This window comes from Phyllopteryx taeniolatus, chromosome 17 (assembly GCF_024500385.1).
Source record: "Phyllopteryx taeniolatus isolate TA_2022b chromosome 17, UOR_Ptae_1.2, whole genome shotgun sequence".
Lineage (NCBI taxonomy): Eukaryota > Metazoa > Chordata > Actinopteri > Syngnathiformes > Syngnathidae > Phyllopteryx > Phyllopteryx taeniolatus.
The window spans coordinates 14,474,879-14,493,399 of NC_084518.1; the positions used below are offsets into that span (position 1 = coordinate 14,474,879).

General features: G+C 41.5%; 1 protein-coding gene across 1 annotated transcript in view; it reads right to left on the minus strand.

Annotated features, from left to right (window-relative positions):
- Positions 1–18,387, minus strand: part of lars1b (leucyl-tRNA synthetase 1b) — a 27,325-nt gene extending 8,938 nt beyond the window's left edge. The window contains exons 1-28 of the mRNA XM_061752069.1: positions 18,269–18,387; positions 17,822–17,943; positions 16,401–16,488; positions 16,233–16,313; positions 16,007–16,147; positions 15,319–15,480; positions 15,124–15,236; positions 14,996–15,059; positions 14,002–14,090; positions 13,683–13,908; positions 10,668–10,755; positions 10,238–10,314; positions 10,051–10,104; positions 9,833–9,973; positions 8,962–9,039; positions 8,755–8,840; positions 8,613–8,678; positions 8,398–8,480; positions 7,097–7,235; positions 6,784–6,996; positions 5,878–5,935; positions 5,671–5,734; positions 3,572–3,755; positions 1,691–1,781; positions 1,441–1,581; positions 714–854; positions 372–482; positions 182–292 (exon numbers count right to left, since the gene is read on the minus strand). Of these exons, the coding sequence (XP_061608053.1) occupies positions 182–292; positions 372–482; positions 714–854; positions 1,441–1,581; positions 1,691–1,781; positions 3,572–3,755; positions 5,671–5,734; positions 5,878–5,935; positions 6,784–6,996; positions 7,097–7,235; positions 8,398–8,480; positions 8,613–8,678; positions 8,755–8,840; positions 8,962–9,039; positions 9,833–9,973; positions 10,051–10,104; positions 10,238–10,314; positions 10,668–10,755; positions 13,683–13,908; positions 14,002–14,090; positions 14,996–15,059; positions 15,124–15,236; positions 15,319–15,480; positions 16,007–16,147; positions 16,233–16,313; positions 16,401–16,488; positions 17,822–17,943; positions 18,269–18,274 (3,018 nt within the window). The 5' untranslated portion in view covers positions 18,275–18,387. The remainder of the gene's footprint in view (positions 1–181; positions 293–371; positions 483–713; positions 855–1,440; positions 1,582–1,690; positions 1,782–3,571; positions 3,756–5,670; positions 5,735–5,877; positions 5,936–6,783; positions 6,997–7,096; positions 7,236–8,397; positions 8,481–8,612; positions 8,679–8,754; positions 8,841–8,961; positions 9,040–9,832; positions 9,974–10,050; positions 10,105–10,237; positions 10,315–10,667; positions 10,756–13,682; positions 13,909–14,001; positions 14,091–14,995; positions 15,060–15,123; positions 15,237–15,318; positions 15,481–16,006; positions 16,148–16,232; positions 16,314–16,400; positions 16,489–17,821; positions 17,944–18,268) is intronic.
- Positions 18,388–18,521: the final 134 nt, after the last annotated feature.

Genomic DNA, 18,521 nt, shown 5'->3' on the forward strand with positions numbered 1-18,521 from the left:
ATACAAATGAAAAAATACAATTCATTAATCACTTGTGGGGAAAGAAATGCGACAAATTGTCTTAATACTGTAAAATGCTCGCTGAGCCGAATTAAAGAATGGAGTGGGCTATTTTGCCCACCCCTATGCTAGACACCTTATGATTAGATGCAAATGGCCCGCCACACCGTTAATAGCGTACCTTGATCATGGCCACAAAGGGCATGACTCTCTTCATGTACTTCTTCAGCTCAGGCAGCGCTCCGAGCTCGCTCGCTATGACCTTGTTGTCTGGAAGGACGCCGTTGTTGCTCTGCACAAAGACAAACAAAGGCGCAATTTGGGTATCCATCTGACGCATCATGTACAGTACGTGTGTGCATGTCACCGACCTTGTAGTGTTTGCCCAGCAGGGATAAGGCGCTGTGCTGCCATGTGGGGTAGCTCTTGGCTACGTAGATGGTGCAGTGGGAAGGCTTGGCGGGGGGCTTTGAGTCACCTTTCTGTGCAAGAAAAACATCATCAAAATCAGACTGATCTTACTAATACTGATAATTACAAAAGACTACTGGCCAGAAACATTTACATAGTGTATAGTGGATTTGATTATGCATAAAGGTGCATCTTAATAAATCTTAATATAGAAGATGGATGTATGGATGGATAAACCAGAAACAAAATATAAACGCCTTACCACCAAAGGAACAGAACTCCGTCGTATGCCTGCATTGTACCTTATTTTTCGGGGGAAGCATGTATGCTTTGAGTCTTAGTCGGAGATCGTGTGCCGTCTCCATCAGGTACTGAGAGGAGCGGATGAGAATCTCATCCACTGGACCGGCGGCAGGCCACGACGCCTTTGTCACAGAAGTAGGCTGTCAGAGGGAAAAAAACAGATGGAGGAGGGGAGACAGCTTTAACTGGACTTCAGAAATGCATTTGTATTATAACAACAAAACATAGCAGGGTGAAAATGTTCGCGCCTATTAGCTTTTTAGCTGGTGCACGAAATCAAACTTGATTATCACGGTTCGATTGTTGCTAGGTGACAACCAAAAACACCCATCTCCACTTCAGCAGCCTTCTTTTGTGCTCATACATGAGTGTTCAAAATATTCTTGGTCCTCTATGTTGTTAGGAATATGCACAATAAGTGTGGGCCCTACTTTAAGGGTGGCAACAAGCGGAAGCATATGTGTGTGAAGACAAGCTCCTGGTGGTAGCGCCGAGAAAGAGCGTGAGAAGTGGATTAAATAAACCGGGCTGATGACGGGCGTACTCATGAATAAATATTAGCGCCGGTCTTTTAAAACGTCGCTTTGGTGCCGCATCTTCTTTCCAGAGAATAAAAGGAGTTGAACACAGCGGTGGAAGGAAAGGATGAAAGTCAGGTTTCAACTCGTGGCCAGTATTCCAAATGTGAATACCAAAATGGAGGTGGCAAATTTACATATTTCTTACCTTGCCCAGGAGACCCCAGGTGTATTCGCACAGGTGTGGGCAGATGGGGGCCAGCAGAAGCGTTTGTCTCTCTATGAACTGGAAGACCAGCTCTTTGTGCATGCCTTCAATAGCCAACTCCCTGTACTTATCTTTTGCAGCCTGTAGGAACCATTCATCATATTAATACTGGCTTTAGGTGGATTTGGGATTTTTTGGGGGGGAATAAACAATTATGAATTGCTTGGTAGGATGACAGAATGTTGTTTACCTGGAACTCGAAGAAGCCGCACTTCAAAGCCTCCTTGAACATCATCCTGTCATAATGTTGCTCCGTCTTGAAGATTCCGGAATTCATCTCGCTGGCCAAGACACAAAATTCTTTAAGGTTTAGTCTAGGGACCTCTTTTTTATTTTTATTTTTTTAATGCAGCCTCTGAAACGCTTGCAGACAGGCTCGCTATCAGCTCTTGAAAGTCTCAATTTATTTTACTACAACTTTCGTATTAGATTTCAACAGAATAATATGCAAAGTGTACTCACTCATATATATCATAAATAAGAAGGAGACTCTGGAGCGCGTCACCAGTTTTAGGTACCTTGGGGTGGTCATAGACAGTAAACTATCTTAACGGAAACACAGATGTTGTGTACAAAACATCACAGCAGCGACTGCACTTCCTCCGATACTCAATCGGTCTGGAGTTTGCAGCGACCTGATGGAAATGTTTTATCACTCCATGGTCAAATCTGTCCTGACCTTTGCCATCAACCCCTGGGTTTGGCAGTCTCACGTTAGGTGATAAAAAAAAAAAAAAAAAGGTTAGAACATGTGGATAAAACAGCAAGTAAAATTATTGGTGTCACACTGTCCGACCTGTCAACAACGTTTTGCAAAAGGGTACACTCCATACAGTGTCCTGATCATGCCGAGTTCCAGGTCCTATCCTCGGGCAGGTGATTCAGAGTGCCAAAGGCAAAATCAAACAGTGGAGAAAAATTCATTTGTAATTGAAGCCATCACACAATTAAATTTGAAAAGTGACACTTTTAGACATTCATGGATACAAATATAATGATGTTCCTGCCTCCAGTTGTCCCTTACAGTTTTATGGTTTTATCATGTATTCATTCATTCATATTCCTCTCCAGTGTTGTTGTTTATGTATGTGATCGTACTTCATATGTCTGTTTTTTTACTTGTCTCCAAAACAAATTTCCCTCAAGGGACAATAAAGTTGAATTGAACTGAAAACTGAATTGATATGGTCAGTGAGTATATATTGTTTTTAATGCATTAAAAAACAAAGTACAGAGAGTACACACCAGAGACAATAGTATTAGGAAACCTTGGCCTTAAAAAAACTCATAGGGCCTAATTTACTAAAGTCCCAAATAATGGGTGCTAAATTTGATGTTCACTCACCCTTACTAATTGTGCGCGCTGTTAGCAAAGGGCGGAAAAGTGGTGGAGACTGCAGGATTTTAAAAAAGATGGATTTGCGCTTAAGTAGCTCAGATGGTTTTCACCATGGAAAATTTGGGAGAGCCTGACAACCTCAAAATGAAGTTTGAAGTGATGGAACTGGAAGTGTTTGTGGAAGGGACAACTACACATATTGTGTCAAGAAACCTATCGCTCCAATAATTTTGGGGAAGCCATCAAGCGCCTAAAAGTCAAATTTTGTTTGATTTAATCCACCCCGAATGCGTGGCTACTTGATGTATGTGTCTATCCTGCACATCCTTGCATTTAAAATTGGGAACAGGACACATGAAAAAACTGCTCTGGGAGAGGCCAGGACCAATTGTTACAAACTCAGCCAGTGTAATTCATATCAGATTTGGTAAATCACATTGCTTGTGTTAATTAATCTATTTGCATGTTCTCTTCCCAGAACAAACAAAATGAAGTGTGTGGCAATTTTGCATGTTTGGCAGACGCAATCTTGGGTGCGCCCGATAAAGTGGATCAGACTCCACATCTGTTTGCATGTGCAATCAAGTTTACATCCATTTTTGCATGGGCAAACTTTGATTAAATCAGGCCTGAAGATTCTAACTGATTAACTATTACTATATATGTCTCAATATTTGTGTCCATTTTCTACCTCCGGCATGGTGTTGCAGGTAAATGAATGGCTGCGTCTACCTCGTGAAAACACGGTCATTGAAGGTGTCGGCAGGTCCGGTCCTCAGGTTGTTCTGGTTGGCTATCATCTCCTTCACCCACTCCAGCCAGGTGTAAAGGCGCAGGATGCCGGCGTCCACCATGGTCTCCACAAAGTTGGCATCCTCCACCGTGTCACCTGCGTCGGCCAGAGCCAGACGCATACCTGAAGTAGAGGAAGACGGACAGGAGAACACTACGGTTTACCCGTAGTTCTTCAAATAGTTGCCTGGGACTTACACTTGATAGCGTTTCAAAGAGCACCGGAGTACAATGTTCACCCCAAAAAAAACTTAAATAAAATGCTAATAAACAGTGTACAGTATCAAAGCCCTAGCACAAAGGGTGAAAAATAGTGAGTAACTGACGCACTCCCATATAGATTTTTAAATCTACACCACAACTATGATATCAAAAAATCTTACAATATTACCCTTAAAAATAAATGGCTTTCAGGTGGTTTGATTTGGAAAAAATGTGCCTGAAGTGCGCATGTATATGCGATGAAGACTCACCACTAACAACCCAGGCTCCTCCCCGACATACTCGTCTTTCAGTTGAGATGCATCACTTTCAACAAACTTTAGACGTATCAGATAGTTATTGGTAATTACATCTTTTTTTTCTGAGACGGGGATAAAAGGAGCCATTTATTTTAGGTGAAGCGTCTCACTGTTCAAGGGGACGACGCACCCGGGCTCAAAACGAGGTTCAGCATCTATCAGAGCGGAGGCCACTATTTGAGGAAAGGAGGTAATTCATGCATAGGAAAACATGAGGACAAATAACTTCATTTCTTAATCTGCACAATGACTGTCAACTTGAAACTCCTGGAAATACCCAGCAGACACCAGTTCGAGCTAGGCGACATCTTCATCAAGAGATGCCTTAATTATACATCACTGTGATATAAGTGATGCCACTAGGACCCCCCCAACACACACACACACACACACACACACACACACCCCTCCCCACTCTCCTCACCCACCCTCTACCAGTTTTTATACACAACTCACTCTTGATCCCACAGCTGTCGAACTAGTGAACCGCAAAGCAACAATGAACAGAAAGACGTCTTCCGGGCCCTCTGTCTCCATCTACAGGCGGAAGCTGTCAGTCAACGCCCGACAGGCACCAGTGAGAGGTGTGAGACGGGCCATGAACTTAATGCGTCTCTCTGCTGTCAGAACTTCTGTCTGCTGTTCTTTACACAGTGGCCATCTCGACACACAATGTAACACATACATATATTATTCAAATTGCCCAAACCAGAAGAAGGCCAGAGAAAACTAGGGTGTCAGAGAACAAAAAAAATCAAGTCAATGCTCTCTTCTAGCTACAGAAGTGAAAGTATTCATAGCTAGAAAGCATGAAATTGATGGAAGCATTACAAAGGGCAATTAACTTTCCTCCATCTTCTTTTCTGATGAGACAGCAACAGGAGGTCCATCTTACATCTGCAATCTGGGCATGAATTTGTACTTCCATATGGAATAGAGAGCAACTTTATTAGCTAAACTGTGATTAAAACAAATTAAATGATCATACAGGAAGTAATTTCTAATAGGGCAGTAAATTATTTCTGGCAGAGAATTCCATCTCATTAGGAATATAAATGATGCTGTTTATTTTCTAACTAAATGTTTATTGTATAATATTGTGTAATGACTCATGCGCTTGGCAGATGTTTTACTTGAGTTTCAATGAGCATTGCAGATGACTTAAAAAGTTTATATGTTAAAAAAAAAAAAAAAAAAAAAAAAAAAAAATAGCATTGAGGATAGCTTTAATGTAACTTTTCATTCAAGTTTAATGAAGACCTAGGAGGATTGTGAGAGTTTCATGTTTTCCTTGTTGAATATATGCTAGTTATGTTTGAGTGAAGTTTTCACACTGATGTTATGTTGGGTGGTTTAAATTAAAAGCCAGCAGGGAAATCCAGGAGCACAGATCAGAAACAAATGACTTGTAGAGTAAACAAATTTCATTCATTATCACCCCCCAATTGAATTTGTCTAATATAGAAGAATGCAAAACATTGCGGGGATGAAACCATAATGCAAGAGGAATTGTCTAACCGTCTGCTGAGAACTTTTTGATGGCTTGGCTCAGAGTGAGGAAGTTTCCGGTTGATTTGGACATCTGTTGGACAAGAAAAGCAGATGTTAACACCACGCACCACAGCTTCTCATCAAGAATTCCATCAAAAACAGTGCAAAATCACTTAATTGTGACTGGTTTGTTTGATTAAATATGACAAATCACGGCATCAAAATTTGACGCACCTTCTCAGAGTTGAGGAGCAGATGCCCGTTGGCTCGCACGGCCTGTGGCCACTTCCCACTGTGGATGATAGAGGGTGACGTTGGTAGTAGTGGTGATGGTGGTACAAAAAGTGTTCGTACAATTTTCCAAGTTAATTCTGGATGCAGTTTTCAAGCTTTTTCCACTACAGTGAACCCCCATTTATAGCGGGAATAAGTTCCAGACCCACCCGCAATAGGTGATATGATTTCTTTTAAAATAGTTTTACCCCTCCCATAAGCTATGCTTTAAACTTATACTTAAATTAAAACACATTTTTTAAAACACATTGTAAAAGCATTTGATCACAAAAAAATGGATAGAAATTACTGTACACATTATAGTGTCTGTGTTAGATACATGCTGCTCGAGTGTAATGGAAAAAAAAAAAAAAAAGTGACAGTCGCATAGGCACTTTATTTAACTGTGCAAAGTCAAGCAGACAAATACAAGATGAGAAGACTAACAAACAGCTACAGTAGGTCAAAGGTCACGTCCAGACGCTCACACAGAAACTAACTGGCCATGTTCCAGATGCCACTCACTAGGCCATTGCCCTTAAAGACACACAGCTTTGGCGCACCGTTTTTGTGACTTTCGGCTTGTCCCAACGTATCGTTATTAAGCGTCATAAAACCAGTATATTTCTTAACATACTTTTTAATTTTGTTTTTGTACAAAACAAAGCTATTTCAAATGTATTTTGTGTGGTTTAGGGGGCCTGCAACAGATTAATGGAATTTTCATTCATTTCAGTTGGGACTATTGATTTGATTAGGAGTAAATTGAGTTTGGTTACAGAAAAAATTTAACTTATAAGTCAAGGTTCCTGTGTACACAGTCAAAATTATTATTAGAGACATCAAATATAATAAACACAAGCTCACCTGTCATTGGGCCACATGGCCACGTGGTTGTACAGGTAGTAAGACAAGTGGTTGGGCACCAGGTCTTTGCCAGACACGCGCACGTCCACCGGGTACCAGTACTCAAACTCCCTCCTGAGCCTCTGAAGATGCTCTTTTGGGATGTCAGTCTTCGGGAAGGGGGCGGTTTTAAAAAAGATGAAGTCCCACACCTCCTTGGTCATTTGATATGGTCTGAGAGATGAACAAAAAAAAAACAAAAAAACAGTCACATAATGAATTTGCTGTGTATGACGTGGTGTTTTGGTTCCTGACGTATGATTTGTGCCCTTACTTGATGCCCAGCGGTGAGGCCCCCCGTCCGTTGAGCACGCCTCCCTGGAGGAGGTGGGCCACGGTGTAGTAGGCCATGTAAATGGTGGAGTCCGAGAGGGACTCTATCAGCCACTGCTCGTCCCAAGGCAGCCGTGTTCCTAAGGCAACCGAGTGCAAACACGGATGACGAGTGACATGCACATACAGTACAATAACAAAAGCATTAAAAGGATAGCCGACTTATGTAAAAGCAAGAAAAAAAACAAGCTTAAGGGAATTATAAAAAGAAAAAAAATAGAAACCTGCAAATTGTTTTGAATGTATTCCTGGCTAAGGAAGATAAGCCCCTGTCAGTTTGTATAGCGTTAACGTACGAAAAAGCATTCACTCCCTCTCAGGTGTATACAAGCATGTCAGCTACACTGTCTTGCCTGTCAACAGCCTTTAAGTCACTTCCAGTCAACAGTAGACCAACTTTGGATGCCTCTGCTGATTTACAGATGCAGTCAGTCACTAAAAGTTAGACTTCAAAGCTAAAAAGAAGAAAATTTGTCACTCCTCCTTACAGTTACTATAGAGGACATTGATTGACGTTGATCGAATAGACTATTGAGGAAGCTTGCATCTACAAAGGACAGATCACTACAAGGTCTAAAAATCATGTTGTTGAAGTGAACAGGCTAAGGCGAACAAGTAACGTGAAGAGTTTTGGATTTCTTCAAATCTTCCTTTTCACATTCAAACGCACAGGCAAAGTGCTCCTCTTGTTGAGAAATACGTGAGTGTCAACCGAAGGTAAATAGGCTGTGGGGGATGCAGGGGGACTGAAGTGCTAACTTTGCCTGCCTGGGGAACCGCCTTTCAATTCACTTTTAACCAGTGTTGTACATTTGTACAGTACAATTGATATTTTATCAAGATATTTTCAACAAACTGTGTTGCTCTTAGGTTGAAATGAACCCACACTAGAGGTACTGAGACGCCAAGTTTGCCTGCCAGGGAATCTACTTCCATGTGCTTTTCATTCACCATTGTTTTATTGTTTTATTAAATGCTTCTAATAAATAGTATTGTATTTAAGTCCGAAAAGAGCCTTACGAAACACTGATTTATTCTCTTTAGGCGACGCAAGCCGCTAACTAGTTAGGCCCAAATTAACTGCCACCTCTACTGCTACAAAATTAACTGAGTTGACGCAATCAAACGATTCAAATTCTTTGTGAACAATACAAATTTTAAGGATGAATTACAATCAAGCAAGCGAACTCCAAATGAGAGCAATGGTGAACTAGGCTTGGTACACTCAAGGCAAACACTTACCAAGCCCGTAAGTACGGGAGCACGCATGCTCCTGAAGCCATGCCAAAGTAGCCTGAAAGTTTCTCCTGGTTTCATCGCAAAATCTGTGCAAGACGGAATAGATGAGAAAGAATCAATTACAATGTTTGGTCTTCATTACAGTGCTTATCCTGTATAAAAAATAAATAAACAAATAAAGCACAAAGTTCATCCTATCAAATGAATTGAGCTCTTACGTCTCCAAAGTCTTGAGGGCTTCATTGGCCTGCTGCTTCCATACAGCATCGCCGTAGTCCAAATACCTGAGATACAAACGAGCTCATTTGAATACACTCCTACTGCAGAGTTTCTTAGTTGTGCTCAGTTCGTGTCACTCACCACTGATCGCAGAGCGCCACCACGCACTCGTCAGCCGAACGCGACAAGACCTGTTTTTCTGGCTCCATGTAGATGCAGGCCTCGCCCTGAAAACAAGCGATGCAGCTGCATCATCACTTTGGGATAGCAATAAATCAAGCAGTCTACTAAATCATACATCACAAACTCTAGTATCCTACAAGAGACTGCAGATCGAGGTTTTCCTACCTTTTCTACCATCATCATCTGGATGGGCTTCTTCACATCCTGGACCTTCTGCCCCTTGAAACTGTCAACCAACATGATCTGACAGGAATCAATTCATCAGTTAATACACATCAAAAATTAAAGATGTCACTCCAAAATGCAACTGAATAATTGTAAAAAAAAAAAATAATAATAATAATAATGTTCCCATCAAATTGTATGCTGCTTAATGGATATCAGGTTAAGGGTTAATTTAATACTCTGCAAGGGTAACACATTATAAAGTACTATGTGTTTTGTTGCACAATGTAGAACATACAATCCATCATATGGGATTTGTCTCTAATATCCATCTACCATCCATTCACTGTACCGCTTATCCTCACTAGGTGTGCCTATCCCAACTGAGTTTGTACAAGAGGCGACATACCCTAAACTGGTCACCAGCCAATCATGGGAAACATATAGACAAACAACCATTCACACTCACATTGACACCGAAGGACAATTTAGAGTCTTCAATTAACCTACCATGCATGTTTTGGGGAATTTGGCAGGAAACCAAGAGTACCCAATAAAATCCAAGGAAGGCCGGAGGCCGGATTTGAACCCACGACCTCAGAACTCTGAGGTGTGTGAGAAATACATCAATTCCCAAAGTCAGCTGGGATAGGCTCCAACTCACCAGTGACCCTAATGAGGACAAGCGGTCTGGGACAAACGATGGATGGATGGATAGTCCATGTATAGAGTATGTGCTGGTGTATCTCATCAAGCATGCAGAGACATTTTCTATGCACGTGTCTAGTAACAGAGCGACCAAACATGCATTCAGTCATTAGATACACTATCGTCAATTCCCACAGTAGCGGCTCTGAGTAGGTGGACTAACCCCTTCATAGAAACCCTTTAGGTAGACTTTCTCCTTGGCCTCGGCCAGCTTCTCCTTGTCATTCTGGCTTTGGATCTTCAGCTCATCACAGACCAGCGGAGCAGACAGGTTCCCATAACCTGGAATATCTATAATGGGAACCTGAAACACAGACACACACATACTTTAAAACTACAATTGATGGGTTTATGCTGACATGTCTGAGCAGATGAGCTTACCGGCTCAAACGGCAGCACCATCTTGTCTTCAATTCCATACTTGTCCCTCAGGGCCTGTTGAATATACAGTATTCCGTTTTCGCTAACCAAGATTTGTCACAATAAATGTGGCGTTTGGTCGACTGAAATTGAAGCTTTTATATTACCGGTATCTAGTTGCAGCTGTATACAAAAATCAGCAACTCACTTGTTTTTTCTTGATGTCCCTGAGAGCAGCGATGTCATCAGGCGCATCAGAAGGCACACTGGTAACTACCCCCGTGCCTGATGGAAACCAAATACAAGAGGGAAAAGGTATTACATTTTGGACAACTTTTAAAATGCTACCTTGCCGTCGTAGTACATCGAAGCTGAGCCGCTCTCTAACTGCGTGTGATGAGCACCAGGACGGACATTTCCAAAGAGGAAAAGGTAAATAAAGCTGTTTGGGAAGCCGATGAAATGTCAGTGCACGAAAACCATCCGTGTTTAACACACCTCATTGCGCTCCCTAACCTTTAAAACCAGGTGGACCTGAGGGTAATTAGAAATTTGATTGTGACATTTAACTTTTGCTTTTCAGAATGAAAAACACCGGATTGTGAATGCTTAATTGTTTTAGCTTAACTTTCTCGTACCTTTGTCCTCCTTGATGGTGAGCATCGGCAGAGCGTAGATGATCTTGTAGGAGGTCAGGGGAGCGCTCAGGGCGCAGCCGAGGATGTCCTGCGAGCAAAAATGTTTCGTGATCACGATTGGATGAGCTGCGGTAAAAGGAAATGTTTTTAAAGGGCACCTCTACTGTTTAGATAACTATTGCCTGTAACTTTGGTAAGGGGGCTGTAGTTTTGTCATGCATTCCTGACACAAGGGTGGTTTTCCCTTTCTCGCTATTAATCAGTACAAATATGGGGGTTCTCCCTTTACGACACTCCAGACATAGGTTGTTGAATCAGTATGTGAAGCGGCGTAAGAAGGCACACTCAGTTTCCCCCGTACTTAGTGTTTTTCATTTGATTCTTTTATATCCAGGTCTTACAAGTGATTTTTTAAATACAAATATTTACAAAAATTATGACTTTCCTACTGTGTTATTGTAGGAAAGTAACACATTATGACGCATTCAGGCTTGTGTACAAATTTGGGTTTCGTCATCCCCGCCGAAACGGAACTCTGTCGTAAAACAAAGACTCCCTTTAATGTTGTATTTATTAACTTGCTGGACTCATCACTTTCGACTGCAATGTGTTTACAGTGCTGTGAATCGATTGGTGTTCATTGACTATAGATATCTTCGATACCACAAATTTCTTTTCCGAACTGACAGGGAGTAAAAAGTATCGGCCATACTGAAAAAGTATCGGCGATACTGATCAGATAATGATACTTTGTGCAAATACACCTAATGTGTATCCTGCGACCCTTGTGAGGATAAGCGGCTCAGACAACGGATGGATGGATGTCTGCAAAAAAAAACAGTGCATTACAAATTATAGCTTTCTAATGAATACAAGACAGAGTAATGTATTATTATTATTTATTTTAAACTCTTGACGTGAATTGAGGTAGCAGAGACTCGCTGTTTTAGAATACTGGCTGACTCAAATTGAGATAGCTAGTAAATATTTAATTAAACAAATAAATACCACAATAATTGCAAAGGTTTGTCAATACCTGCCATTGAAAACATTAATTTAACAATGAAAGCAAATTAGAATGGTTGGTAATAATAACTGACATATTTTAGAAATAGAATTGTATTTTTTAATCCATCTTTTCAAGTACCGTATTTTCACGACCATAAGGCGCACTTAAAAGTCTTAAGATTTCTCCAAAATGGACGGGGCGCCTTATAATGCGGCGCACCTTATGTGTGCACCGAGTTCCAACATCTATAAATGTTGTTGTGTGATGAGCGCTCCGCTTGACTTTTTTTTTTTGGGACATTTTTTTGGCCGCTTGACTGACTGGGAGCATTTCCTGCCGACACGCTGCTTATACAGAGGAAAAGCGGACGTGACTGAGATCAGCATGCGGACACTCAAGCCACACTCCCAGTAGGTATGTAGCGCCGGGGTGTACATTGTGCAAAACAACATCGGTTTGGCTAAGGAGCCCCGAAAATGGCACCTACGAAGAGACACGCTTACGAAGCACAGTTTAAACTGCAAGCTATCAGTTACGCGGAGGAACATGGGAATCGAGCAGCCGCGAGAGAATTCAAGATCAACGAATCCATGGTTCACAAGTGGAGGAAGCAGGAAAACGAGCTTCGCCAAGTCAAGAAGACGAAGCTGAGTTTCCGCGGAAAAAAAAGAAAAACAAAATGCGGAAACAAGGCGAGGTGGCCCGAGTTGGACTAAGGACCCCTGAAAATGGCACCGAGGAAGAGACACGCATACGAAGCACAGTTTAAACTGCAAGCTATTAATTACGCGGAGGAACATGGGAATCCAGCAGCCGCAGCCGCGAGATAATTCAAGATAAACGAATCCGTGATTCGCAAGTGACAGCCGGGAGAAGCGTCTCAAGTCACCATTCGACTGAGTGCAATAACTCTGCCATGTGCAGCAAGTGAGGAAGCTTGCCATCATTCCGGGAGGCTTGACTAAGGAACTCCAACCGCTGCTCATCCGTGTAAACAGGGCGTTCAAAGTGAAGTGGCGAGCGGCGTGGAAACGATGGATGACAGATGGCAAACAGTTTTACTAAGTCTAGACTAAGTCTAGGATTGTGGATGTGAGACAGTTTTACTAAGTCTAGCATCCACAATCCATTTGTGAATGGATTGTGGATGCTTGGGCTAACGTGTCTGCTTGCACTGTTGTTCGAGCTTTCGTAAAAGCCAACATTTCTGAGGAGCTGCACGGCAACAAGACTGACTCCGACAATGACGAGCGGGAATCCAGCGCGTTTGTTGGAGAACTTGCCCAGCTGTTGATTTCGGATACAGAAGATGAGGACTTTAATGGATTTGTGGATGATGATTGATCAAAAAATAACCTCAGTACATTGTTAAATACTTCAATAAAGCACAACCGAAACTCAGTTTTGCTCCCGCTGCCTTTTTAAAAACATTGTTTTAGCATGCATGCATGCTACCGTATGTTTTAAGCTAGCGTATGTTTTACCATGCCTGCGCCCAATAATACAGTGTGCCTTATGTATGTGTTAAATACAGAAATAGACCCCGTAACTGAGACTGCGCCATTTAATACGGTGAGCCTTAAGGTCGTGAAAATACGGTATATATTTTTCTTAGTTCAACATTGCTATTTTATCACAATTGTCCATGTAACCCCCTTTAAATGATTAAGTCTGAAAGAAACTTTACCTGAATAAATCTATGCTGTTCTCCCAGTGACATTTTCTCAGTGATACCAATTATACTCTAAGATGAACTCCTGTAGCTATTTGTTGAAGCATGTACTCATTGTGTTACTACGTTATAACCATATTTATTTAATCGGCTCCAACAGAAACAGTGCTAAGTTGTACATAAAATGCCACATCACATGTCAATTTTATTTTATCATCGCATCCCTTGATTCTATGAATCATATTTACGCCTACTTTAAAATTCACCATCACTAGACGATAGAGTTAACCAAGGCAATGCCTTCTAACATACTTTTAACCACATATATGCACACCTGTCCCAATATTTCCATGACCACAGGGACCACACCATTCTCCTTGGTGAAGCCTTGGAAGGACATGTTCCTAGCAGACCTCCTGGTACAGATAAAGACATCTGCGCTGGTGGTCTCAAAGGCCACGTAGTTCATGTCGGGCCTCACCCAGCAGTTGGTTTGACCGAACATGGTCTCCGGCCTCAGGGTTGCGGCCACCAGGTAGATGTTTTTGCCTTTCATGGCGCTGCAGGGGAGATGGCGTCAACGCTGTACTTCGCTTTGCGTCTCCCTCAAATTCCCATGAATTATATGAATTAATAGCAACAAAGTTTGGTACCTGCTGTAAAACACCTTGGACTTGAATTTGGCTGTGTATGGCTCAACAATCTTCATCTTGATAAGTGTATACTCCTGAGGTCCAACTCCCTACAAGTGACGCAGAACAAAATCCAAAAATGTCAGCATATAACAAATTAATTTAACTTTTCAGATAAAATTTCAAGCTTTTCCAGATCCTTAAAATAGTAATAAAATACTAATTAATACTGTCTGTATGCATGTAGGCAGCACGGTGGATGACTGGTTAGAGCGTCAGCCTCACAGTTCTGAGGACCCGGGTTCAATCCCCGGTCCCGCCTGTGTGGAGTTTGCATGTTCTCCCCGTGTCTTCGTGGGTTTTCTCCGGGCACTCCGGTTTCTCCCGCATCCCAAAAACATGCATTAATTGGAGACTCTAAATTGCCCATAGGTGTGACTGTGAGTGCGACTGGTTGTTTGTTTGTATGTGCCCTGCGATTGGCTGGCAACCAGTTCAGGGTGTACCCCGCCTCCTGCCCGATGACAGCTGGGATAGGCTCCAGCACGCCCGCGACCCTAGTGAGGAGAAGCGGTTCAGAAAATGGATGGATGGATGGATGGATGTATGCATGCATGCATATACAGAGGTGGGTACTCCATTACATTTACTCAAGTAACATTTTGGATAGATTGTACTTGTCAGAGTAGTTTTTATGAAGCATACATTTTACTTTTACTCGAGTATTTATGTTAAGAAGAAACGATACTTCTACTCCATTACAATAATCTACATGCCGTTTGCTACTTTCATTTATCAATGAAGATCATTTGAAGACCAAAATGTGAACACGCTATGCTCACTCATTTTGATTTTCAGAAAGAGGCAACACCAAGTCAGTCAGATTGCTTTATGGTTAAAAATTCAAATAGTTTATCCAAAACGTTTTAAAACCCCATACATTCAAGCATATATTCTAGAATGCCAAGCACCTTTTGATAATCCTATTGTTTTTCAAAGGACCAAGTATGTGTACCTCTCCTGTCTGCCTGTCATGGTCCATACATGGTTGTCCATCCTTGGGGGAGTAGATGGTAAACCTGCACAGATATTTACAATATTAATTAACATCAAACAAATTCCAAAACATTTTTTTCATCTCACCTTTTCCCGAAATTAATCTTTTTTCTCTCCTTTAGCGTGACAAACTGCCAGCGGACAAAGGAGTCGTAGAATGGGTTCACGTCTGTGGTGATGAACGAGCGTCGCCAGTCCACCTGGCAGATCACAGCGCACATTTAATAACCTTTCAAATTGTGTCGTGTACAAAAAAAAAAAAGATTTTGAAAGATTTTGTACCTTGACGCCCATCATTTTGAGGTCTTTGACAGCCAGAGGAGGGAAATATTCCAGCCAGTGTTCGGCATTGGCAAACTTGACGATATCACAGTCAGTCAGGCCTAGAGACCTCAATATGTTCCACTGGAAGCTGGAGGAGCCGGATTTGGCCACTGCTTTACTCTAACAGGAAAAGACAGCACAGACGATTACAAAATGGCAGAAACTGTATAGACATTAGTAGTAATAGTGTATAGGTGACAAAGTTCTGGTCTGGTCCAATTACTGGGGTTGTTTGACTTTATATTTACTTGTAGTATTAGCTATAGTTACACCTGCACAAACTAATGGCTTCCAACTATAGTACATAAAAAATTCAACCTTTATGATAACATTCCATATCGGCAGTTTGGCATTAGATTTTTTTAAGGCTATGCTCTGTTATTACCTTAAAAAAAAATCATCTATTTGCCATTTTTGTGCTCAGGCCATAGCAATAACAGTATTGCTTTGGGACCAGTTACACAACTAGTGCTTTGCTGCCATCTTGCGGCATCTATAGGAAACCATTCGCAGATTTTCGCTATTTAAAGTATTTAACTATTTCATGTCAGTGTGTGGACAGTAGTGTCTATAAATGTAGATAATTACAGTTAGAAAACCGTTTTTTTCGCTTTTTCAATTTTTTAATGGAGTCTCAAATTCAGACCTTCTTGCCCTTTGCTTTGTCTTTGATGATGATTTCATCACACGTCATCGCTTTCTCCTTCTTCTCCTCTTCCTCCTCGTCAGGAAACTGTGGGGGATTTCCATACAGTTCCATCTCCCTCTTGAGCTTGTCTGCACAGGCCTTTGCGAAGGAGAAAACAGATTTTGGTGCAATGTTGGACACTGCATGTATGAAGCGATCTTAAGGAATACACAAAAACACTCACTTTGATTGGCATGCCTGTGCAGTGGAGACCAAACGGGAAAAGGCATTTCTTCCCTTTCAAGGACTGGTAGCCAACTGCAAACTGCAGAAACGACATGTTTTTGAGACACCTTAATAAGACATGAGACACATTTCCAAGTTCTTTCCTTTTTAAATCATTTCAACTCACCTCACACTTTGATAAGCTGAATGTGTGACCAAGATGCAACCGCCCATTCATGTAAGGGTAGGGGAAGGTGACAAAATACTTGTTTTTGCTGTGAAATAGAGTCACTCATTGAACTATGGAAGGAAAAGTATGAGCCATCACATTACATCACTGCAAGAATATTGACATTGCGCATCATCCGTCCGTTTTCTAAAGCGCTTGTAATCATTCACACAAACATCCACAACTATGGACAATTTAGTCTTCAATGAACCGAACATTCATGAATGGATGAAGCCGGAATAAGAAAACAAATGCCACACAGGACGGCCAGCAGCCACCGCCAAGCTGTACCAATACAGTATTGTTTTTGTACAACAATACTCAACTTTTAATTTCATATGTACCTGAGGCTAGAACGCAAAGCGTAGAAAGTCTGTGTCACTGAAATGTACGGGTGCAGTCAGTGAATTGGGCAATCGATCGACAGCCTCTCAAAATATCCACACTCTCTCCTTATTCTTGCTTGTTACGTTTTTGGGGTCGTCTGCTTCTTCCTTGACAATCACGCCATGTTTTTGTGGTTGAATAATGAAAAAAAAATTATACAGTCCAGTAATATTGTATGTGGAACCTCAAAACCCAATACAGGGTCACAGTTTTTGTTACAGCAGATGGAGAGATATGTGGTGCTGAATTGCTTGTAGTGAGGCAACAATCGCCAGCTATAATTTTTTTTCACGATTCTCCACTTTAGAGGCATTTTGCGGGCCTTTAAAGCGATGAATTGTCCACTTTACCAACATCAATTTACATGCAGTTTACCATGTAAGGTGCTTTTTAACATCTACTATAAAATATAGCGTTAACAAGCAGTTATATGAATCAAATTACCACAAATCGGAATCTATAGCAATTACTGACAAATGTGACAAGTGACAACATACCTGAAGGACCAACCAGGTAGTGCGTGGCATGACACAATAACTGAAATAACGTGTTCACAAAAAGCGAGCAGTTGTTAGCACCTCAGCCTCACAGTTCTGAGGTTCGGGATATTAATCTAGACTCCAGCCTTCTTACGTGGCGTTTTCACATGTTGCTGTGGGTTTTCTCTTGGTACTGCAGCTTCCTCTAGCATTCCAAAAACATGCATGATAGGTTCATTGACGATTCTAACTTGTCTATAGGTATGAATGTGAGGGTAAATGGTTGTCACACTTATGACTCCAGTGAGGGTAAGTAGTACAGGAAAAAAAGATGGACAAAGTGCAGTACTGTAAATTTTATTTATTTTTTTTTGCTGGTACATTTAGCTACCAAGTAGACGGTGCTTATATGTCCCAGGAAGAACTCATCCAAACCCAAATGCAAACAGCATTTATGTAACATAAGGTGTTTTGGTCTATCCTTTTGAGAATTTTAACAGAGGCGCTACTTACTGTGCACTTTCCCCAATTGTTATCGCTGCATCATTCTCAAACGATTTGTCCTTCTCCCATTTAGCTTGGATTTCGAGCTCAATCTTTCTCAAAAAGTCCAACTTTGCAGTTCCCTTGCGCTCCTGTAAAGACATGTAAAGTAAGCAAGATGTACAGAAACGCAGTGGCAGCTGGAAAGTAATCAATGCGTCTCTAATCGCCAGCGCTGAGAATGGAACAACAAGTTATGTCGTGTAACTGTAGAGAATCGAGCGGAACATTACACGCTACACTTAAAACGTTGGCGTATTTCGTGTGGGTTTCTTCAGAGTTACTTCGACTGACATGCTGTTTGCTAGCTGACTTTGCTAACAGCGACGATCCGTCAATGCAGTGCAAAATGTCCACGCTCGCTTTTTATTTCCATATTTGGAAAAGAAAAAAAAACTAACCAAAGAATTGACTCACCGTCATTTTGGCACAAACGATAAGTTATTCCGTTGCTTTGGGGGGGGGGGAAAGGCAAGGGAAACCCACGCCACTGCTGTTCGGCTGATTACACTGCTGTCAGCCCCGCTGACTTCTGGGAGATGAAGTCCATTGAACACAATCACGTGTATAACGCTTTCTACCTAGCAAAGTTAATATCTTGCTTCATTCTATCAAACAAGCAAAATGTGTTTTTATTTCATATACATATATATATATATATGTATATATA